The sequence below is a fragment of the Bremia lactucae genome, linkage group LG18, assembly GCF_004359215.1.
Source record: "Bremia lactucae strain SF5 linkage group LG18, whole genome shotgun sequence".
Classification (NCBI taxonomy): Eukaryota; Oomycota; class Peronosporomycetes; order Peronosporales; family Peronosporaceae; genus Bremia; species Bremia lactucae.
In genome coordinates, this window is record NC_090627.1 from 1745086 (window position 1) to 1753642 (window position 8557).

Below are 8557 nucleotides of genomic sequence, written 5' to 3' on the forward strand. Positions count from 1 at the left end.
CCCTCACTATGCTCGGAGCGAAAGAAGGACATAGTTACGTCAATATGACGATGACCCATGAGGGTATATCTCAAAGACAGAAACTTGCCGAAGTGATCCTGCCACTTTAGAAGTGGTCAATAGAACTACGTCCTATGACCGACATCTCGGCGGTATGATAGGCGAGTTTGATGCATGCTAAAAGCGTGAGCGAGGCTCAACGCTTTGTGGATGAGCGATTAGCCATCACACGTAAAGTCCGTGACGCAATGGCAAGCGCACAGGACAAGCAAAAAGAATTCGCGGACCGAAATGGTCGTAAAAAGAATGAACGCTTTAGAGTGGGTGAAAAAGTACTATTAAGTACTGCTACCCTACCTATAAATGCAATTTCTGTACTACCTGGAGGTACTACGAAGTTGTTGCTGCGTTTCGTTGGGCCCTTTACGACGGCTTATACCAAGCTGTCGCCGAGGCACTGTTGTACATCCACAAGGGTTGGTCACAAATGTACACCACACCCGAGTGCTGAGTCTAATTACTTTAATTTAGTAATTGACCCCCTTAAGTAGACCAAGTGTACTTAACGGGGACTGCGTAACATTAAAGCAACTTCAGCCCGTTACATATTGTAAGGTAAAGAGCTCGACAAAGCTAGAGGTAATCTCTTTAATGATTACTTTATGCTTTCTGGATCATAGATTCGGACGGGCTGGTATCAACAATTAAGATTACATCCGTTCCGAGCGTAATTATCTTTTGGATCTATTGCACCGAGCAAGAACTGATACTGGCGACGCTGTGGATAAGTTTGTCAATTGAATGGTTGAATATCTGAAACACAACAGATAGCCTCCAAACAAACGTCTGCGAACGCCAGTGCTTTATCCGTGAAGAGCAAGCTGCTTTTAAAGACCCTGAGCATGCTAGCGATCTGACCGTATGCTCATCTTCTGCATTTTCTACACTTTGTAAAAGAATACGAGGGTAATTAGTTGCCTGGAATTAATAAAGGTCTTTTTCTTGCGGTGTTGTGTACGATTTAACGTGTCTCCAAAATCGACAAATGTCTTGACTAAGCGCATTTATGGCGACCCGGCCGTCGCAGCCTTTGATTTGCGCTCGGGGCTATTAAGCGTCAATTTGCGCAGATCGAGCTCTTTTGCTTGACAAATGCTTTTATTCCAAGTGTATTGCAAATTAGCGTACGGTGCATAATGGCGCAACCAACTCCTCGCTGTGCTAGGGTGTGTGCTAAGTAGAGCGTGGCCGAATTACGACGTGCCCGCCTACACAGCAGCTGCCGTCAAAGCTATGCTTGCGGCGAAGGCACGAGCCTCCGTCCAACATGCTCTAGCCAATTCTAGCGTTATAAGTAGGAAAATTAGTATAGGAATTTAAATAGGCGATGTCGCGACAGAGCAAGGCACCACGAGATATGTCGACAATGGGTTCGCTAATCTATGGAAGCGGTGAGAACCAATCATCGTACCTTGACGAACATAAGGCTCGGCGACCACAATCGCAAATTCCTTAGCTCAGCAATAGCGAACTTGAGCCATCTGATACCGAAGCTGTTGAGGAGTCTTGCGACGCCAAATCATCCACACCCGATCTGAACCATCGTATCTCCAACGAGCAAGCGATCGCTTTATTCATTCAACAGTGGAAAAACTTACCTGCGTCATAAACCTACTGCACATTATTTATACAACGAAAACTGATGAGAATAATAAATATTGCTAGAAGGCTTGACATGCATCGTTGTTCGTCACGCACAAATAAGCTTTTCGTGATTCCTTCTGGATGAGTCTTCTACTGTCTAAAATGACAAAAGCTTCGCTTATACTTTAATTTTTTCATGACTGGACAAACTAACGAACAAGAATATTCGTCGACGAGGAAACAAATTGTATCCAATTAAACGTCCCGAAACATTTAAAATATGATTTCACAACGCAAAACAAGTTAAAAAATTTAATATCTAGTTTTATTTAGAAAATTACGTAAAATGTATCCAAGACCCCATTTCATTAAGTACTCATGACGACAAAAAGACGACGACCACGCAGTCGTTCGTTCTCAGAAAACAAGGTGCATGTTAAAAAGGCCAAGCTTAATCATAAAGCACAATCTTTGATCAAACCCTGGTCTCAATGCGGAGCCTTCGTTGCTTCTGTGTTGCATTTTCACGCTCTGCAGACTTGTTCGTCCAGTGCCGCCGTGGCGGACGTGTTGGAGTGGCTAGGAGACGCAATCATTGGCGAATTGGTAGGTCGGTGCCTTCTATCCCAATTCCACAGAGCGCCATTAAGTGCGCGGGTGTTTCGCAACTTAAGATTAGCCATCGTGACGAATCGCAACTTAGCAAAAGTGTACGATGCCATGGGGTACAAGCGTCGCCACCAGAAAAACAGCGTCTATCATCCAACTGTCAACTTAAAGCAGCGAGCAGACGTAGTCGAGGCTATCGTCGGCGAATTGGTGCTAAAGTTGCACCAGTGCAACGCAAACGTTAATACCAACCGAGTTCACTTGGACACGCTTCTGGCCACAATGCTTCAGTGTCACTTTGACGAGCAAATTCAAGCCGCCAAGGAAAAAGGAGAGATGCTACTGTCGGCAAAAGGGCCACTAAGTGTATCTATTAATCCCTTTACGTGTCTACCGACCGAACACTTGGACGAGACAACCGGAGAGCTTCTCGTGACGGAAGGACTTGACGAAATGACTAACGAGAGGACCTGGCACACAAAGTATCCTATTTTAGAGGTCGACGCACTCCTCCCGTGTCACTCGTTTAGACCTGCTGAAGAGGCTTGGACAATCAAGGAAGCAAGCGTTCGAATGGCAATGGAGCAGCTCCAGCACGACCACGTCCTTCGAACGTCACGAGAGGTTTTTGACGTGTTTAAAGAGTACGGAATGACCGTGTTGACGGAGCGAGTGAGTCGCTCTCTGGTCTTGTCGATTGAGATGAAGAAGCCAAGTCAAGACGTCAAGATGAAGACATCAGCCATGCTCACGCGGGAACGACAGCGTATCTTGTCGATTGCTAATCTTGCTGCAGGAGCTCAAGTGTTACAGATTGGACAATTGAGACGACTCGAGAAGGAGACGCTGAGCAAGAACGAAGCGAGTTACAACCACGAGACAACAACGCAAAGACTTGCCAATACGCTTCGTGCTTTTGTGGGCTTTCATAGTGCCATCAACACGACCACCGCGTCTGCGTGTGGTGATTCCTCCGAGCTTTTAACGACAATTTGCACGGTTTTGTATGACGTCGCTGACCAAACGAAGAACTCGTTTCGTTCTCGTATTATTCCAGAGCGCGAATCTCTTGTAACCATGAAACAATCGATAGAACAAGTGCGCCTGTTTGTACGTAGTCAAGCGTGCGAAATGCTCCATGCTCGTGGCGAAAGACCCGTCACGAAAGAGCTAATAGATGGTATTGGCATGTCTTTCCTACGACAACGCTGCAAGTCGCAACCTGCAAAGAAAGCATCGCAAAAACAATTCAAGCAAAAGCCGATACCCGCTGAAATCGTTGCAACTGGTTCTCTAACGCGAACATTAAAACGTTTTCAACACCGTCGCTTTGTCTTTTGCTTGGAAGAACTCGTGCTTCGCTTTGCTCAGCACGACATTCAAGCTTGTCGCGATTGCATGACAGCGTTTCAACACGATCTGGCGCCCTGTGTGAGCGAGTCGCAATTCCAACACTGGCACGTCTCGACCAAGGCCTTTACCGTGGTACTCCGCGACGGCTTCTATCGCATGCTGCTGCATGACATTTGCCACTTCCATGCTGTAGTGTCAATCAGTCGTACCACACGCGATGGCACAAGGTGCACGGAGGTCCGTCGACCGTTCAAGGCCTCGTGGACCGCTACTCAATCCCGCATTACTACCGAGGTTCATGCTCGCAGCTAACCTTCGCTTCCTCTTAGATTTCAAGTTGTCCTCAAGAAGACTCATCCAGGAGGAGTAAAGTGGCATCACGAAATGTTTACTCATGCGTTACGGACAACGATTGCAAGCCGAGCCTTCCAGCCATATTTATTGTTCTTATCAGTGTCGCTGTATACATAAGGTGCAGTAGGTTTATGACACAGGTACGTTTTTCCACTGCTGAATGGATGAAGCGATCGCTTGCTCGTTGGAGATACGATGGTGCAGCACGTATGTCGCTGGAATTGGCTAGAGCTTGTTGGACGGAGGCTCGTGCCTTCGCCGCAAACATAGCTTGTCTTTAGCTGGTGGGCCCACGGAGTTCAGATTTGTCTTAATGCACTAAACCCGCGATTCGCTCAGTGTACGATAGGAAGAGTTGAGTTGCACCTAGATGAATTCGTTTAAATGTTGTAAAGAATTAGTGCTTTGGTCTTGCAAACATCGTTCCTACCATGTAAGTATTTGTAACAACAGACTTACGTACAACCAAAGGGATTTGATCTCCGCAATTGAAGCTGAAAAGCTCCGAGCGGTAGCAAATTAGAGGCGGCTGTAGGCCGGGTCGGCATAAATGCGCTTAGTCGTTATATTTCTCAATTTTGGAGACACACACCACCACCGCAAGAAAAAGACGTGTATTAATTTTACGCAATTAACTATACTCCTATTCTTTCAGAAAGTGTAGATGATGCAGAAGCGAGCATACGTTTGGACTGGGCGAGCGTACTCAGGGTCTCCAAAAAAGCTGGCTCTTCACGGATTGTGCGCTGACGTGCGCAGACGTTTGTTTGGGCGCTTTACGCTGAGAGCCTCCAAATATTGAATCATTTCATCAGCAAAGAATTTTACAGCTGCATCAGAATTAGCCGCAGTGCTTGCGCTAGATGATAATTTCAAAAGTTTGTCTTCCGTGTAGAAGTGCCTGAACGGATCAAATTTAGGCCTTGGTTCATTCCAGTGATCGGTACCTACGATCCAATAAAGGATATTGGGGGTACTAAAGAGGTTATCGCCAGCTTGGTCGAGTCCTAAGCCTGCCAATACGTTGTTCGTGGGCGTTTGTTTTATGTACTCTACAAGAATTTTTTCCACCATTTCTTTGACGATAATCGTTGGCGCATCCTCAATTGCACTTTGAAGCAGGACCGCTATTTTTTGCTCGGAGTGATTCTTTTTAGCAAACGCGATCACGTATTTTATGGGGTCTACGGATTGTTCGGATATGAATACGAATTCTATCCAGTGTGCAAACCACCGACCATTCAGCACGCCTTTTGTGAGATTTATATCCATGAGGTTAAGATCCTTGAGCGCTTCATCAGAAGTTTTCCAGCGTCTATAATACGCAGTTATCACCATCGACGCAATTCGAGGATCAATCTCTTTTGCTACATCTATCACTTGACGCACCCCTCCATAAGAAAGTTCCAATTTCTGCAGAATGGTACGTCTCACAAGGAAACCACGATAATTAATGTACGACAGATAGATCCAACTAAGCGGCTTTCTGAAGAATGATTTTTCTTCGACAGTGTCAAGCAGCAGAAACTTTCTAATTTTCGTTGAGTGCAAATTTAAAACATCCCTCCAGCGCTGAAATAGCGCATTTTCTAATTGCTCAAGTTTCCAGTAGAAATCACCAGGCGGCTCTTGCTTCAATGCTGCTTCAAGCTCTGTCGCGAGCTCTAACTCAAATTTCTCATCAAGCAACTTTTTAATCAAAATGCGATACGGGTCCTCCCCATTTTTATCTCTTACAAAAGAACACCAGGAGTCTAGTTTGGGAGATCGCACAAGCTCCGTAACCGAGAGGTGAGCAAGTTCATTCTCCTCCAATAGTAAAATTGCCGGGTAAAAAGTAGGGCTGTTCCAATAGTTAGGTGGTATTATGCCCAACAACGTTTTACCAATACCCGTATCATTTGTAAGACGATCGCGCAATATTTGTCTATGATCCACGTAGGCCTTCATCAGCTTGTCACGCAGGATATTGTAATTCTTATGATGGTATTTATCAAGGAACTTGACAAAAAGCTGGAGCATCGAACTCGTCAAAAAGTCCGAGTGTGTCGCGTCAAGCCTTAACATATTGTACACTTGCTCTCGCGGTTTCGCGTTCCATTCTTCCATCATAAAATCCCGCATATGTCTCATGTGTCGCTGAAAACGAGAATTATTCGCTCCAGAATTCAAACTCGCAATGATGACGCGAGCTCGATCAACTTCAGAGAAGTGAGCTTTGAATACATTAAAGAGTTGCTTAGATTGGTCATTTTCCGTTGCGGATTTGGATATCGAGGCAGATTTTTTGGTCCAGCGCACCCACTTCATAACGGAGTTTCTAATTGATTCGACATTCCCTCTCGCATTTTTGATGATCTGACCGTTGAGACCGCTCTGAATTTCTGCTATAGCTTTTTGGGCTAACTCGCTAATTGGACCTACAAAACTCATATCATCTGTAGCCCTTTCCTCAAAGTGGCTCCTTGATTCCTGTCGTTTTATTGACTCATTGACAGCGTGGGGCACCGACTCTCCTCGCACCCGTGCGGCCTCGTTGTATGCATGCAGAGCGAGACTGCACATCAGCATGACCGAGCCCCAACGCGCTTTGACCATGGCTTTAGTGGTAGGCGATAAATTTAATTTGCAATTTATAAAAACCAAGATTTTAGACCTTAAAATCGCAAAATTATGTTTTAAATTTTACATCACGACGGCTGGGTCAATGAAAAGGCCTTGGCAGCACGCGCATTTGATATGGTGGAAGCTGTTTCACTAAATTTGACGAATGCGCGCGGACTTGATGCAAGTCGTTTAAAAGCTGCCAAGATTTTATGCAAGTGTCAACGAGCTGCACGAATTGTTTTGCCGAAGTGCAGCCTAACATCCTTGTGGCCAGCGTTCAGCAATTTGCTTTGCCCAGGGTCGATTATATATTGTAGTCTTTAACACGCAAAGTAAACCATCACGGCTTAACATCACTAAACGGCAAGTTCAACGTCCATTTCAAGACCGTCAAACTTCCATCATGGCACGCGTGGCAGTTTGTCATCCCTTTGACACCATTCGTATGCGTGCTGCAGGTTTCCCCAGCGCATTACCGCGGCTTCTTTCATTGCGTTTAGCAAACAGTCCAGCGAGAGACGACACGTGGCTTGTACAAAGGCTTCTTACCTCCATTCTTTAGTCAGGGAGTGTACAAAGCCGTCATCTTTACCACATCGTCCACGCTGCGTAGTGACGAGCTTCCTTTCATCCCACTGCTTCAATCAGTGCTCACACCAACCGTTTTGTCTTTAACTGCTGGAGTGACAGCTGTCGTGCCAATGCCATCCTGGTGGCAAACAGTAGAGCTCGTACGTAGTCGATTGCAAATCAGATTAGAAATACGGCACTACCGAGGTGCCTATCACTGCGTTATACAAGCGATTCGTAAAGAGGGCGCAAAAAGGTCTACCACTATAATTCGAGACTCAATAGGTGTTGCCTTTTGCGAAGCATTTTCTTGCTATGAATAAAAAGTTTGAAAAAACGAGAACACTACTTGATGTTAGTACTTTTGTGGCATCTTCGCAGCGTTGCCATTTGACACGATCAAATCACTGATTCAAGTCGATGGACAATGAGACAGGTACACAAGCACAGGCTCAAGTATGAGAAGGTTGATACACGAACAAGGTTTGTACTTCAGTTCTTTCGCGGATGGCAAGCTAAGCGCTGCGATCACATTTTGGACTTCTGAACGCGCAAAATCACGACAAGACAAATTTCAAAAGACCGCATTAAACAAGGTTCCCACGGAGTTATAAAGAACTTTATAAGTAAACAAGTGGTAGCATGCAGTGTGTAACGGGCTAAAGTTGCCCTAATGTTACACAGTCCCCATTAAGTACATTTGGTACTTCAGGGGATGGTCAATTACTAAATAATAGTATTTAGACCCAACACTCGGGTGTGGTGCACATTTGCGACCAACCCTTGTGGATGTGATGCACATGGGTGCATTCACATTAGGAGGGATGACGCCCAGCGTCATCCATGATGACGGCTAGCGTCATCAGTTACGCGAGGTATCTATAAAGATACGCTCGCAATACATATTAAATGATATCTATAGAGATATCATTTTAATTGGTAAAAATAGGTATTTGTATTTAATTCTATTAAATATAAATCAGTCTGAAATTTACTACCTACTTGGTAAGTGCGCACGAGGAGACGGATTACCGCTCCCGTGACGTCACTTCACCAGAGTTCTTAGTGTGTTGGGTGAGGTCGCTTGCGCGCCCACCACAACTACCTCACTGCACGCAAGAGAAGCAGGTGCAAACCGCTTCCTCGCTGTGCTAGGGTGTGTGCTAAGTAGAGCGTGGCCGCATTACGACGTGCCCGCCTACACTTGGTAGCACTTGAAATCCTTCCCACGACCCGCATCTCTGCGTGTGTACGTGAGGATGAGCCTCAACATTGATTGGGCTCATTTTCCCCACCTCTCCGAACATCATCGGGAGGTGGCAGGGCTAATGGCGCAGGGACTTGGTGAACAAGCCCTGGCCAGGCTCCTGGGTAGTCCTCCTGAGCAACATGTTGCTCAGTTGGAGCAGTTTGAGGCATT

At 45.7% G+C, this 8557-nt stretch overlaps 2 protein-coding genes across 2 annotated transcripts; one reads left to right on the top strand and one right to left on the bottom strand.

The window, feature by feature from the left end:
• Nucleotides 1-2022: 2022 nt before the first annotated feature.
• CCR75_000177 (uncharacterized protein) lies at nt 2023-3918 on the top strand (the record flags this gene model as incomplete). Its single annotated transcript, XM_067958285.1, has 1 exon — nt 2023-3918. The coding sequence occupies one exon, from the start codon at nt 2023-2025 to the stop codon at nt 3916-3918; it is 1896 nt and encodes a 631-aa protein (XP_067819750.1).
• Nucleotides 3919-4692: 774 nt separating this feature from the next.
• On the bottom strand, nt 4693-6558 carry CCR75_000176 (uncharacterized protein; the record flags this gene model as incomplete). The annotated part of the gene is made up of 1 exon (XM_067958284.1): nt 4693-6558. One exon carries the CDS (start codon nt 6556-6558, stop codon nt 4693-4695), a length of 1866 nt encoding a protein of 621 aa, XP_067819751.1.
• Between the last annotated feature and the right edge of the window lie 1999 nt (nt 6559-8557).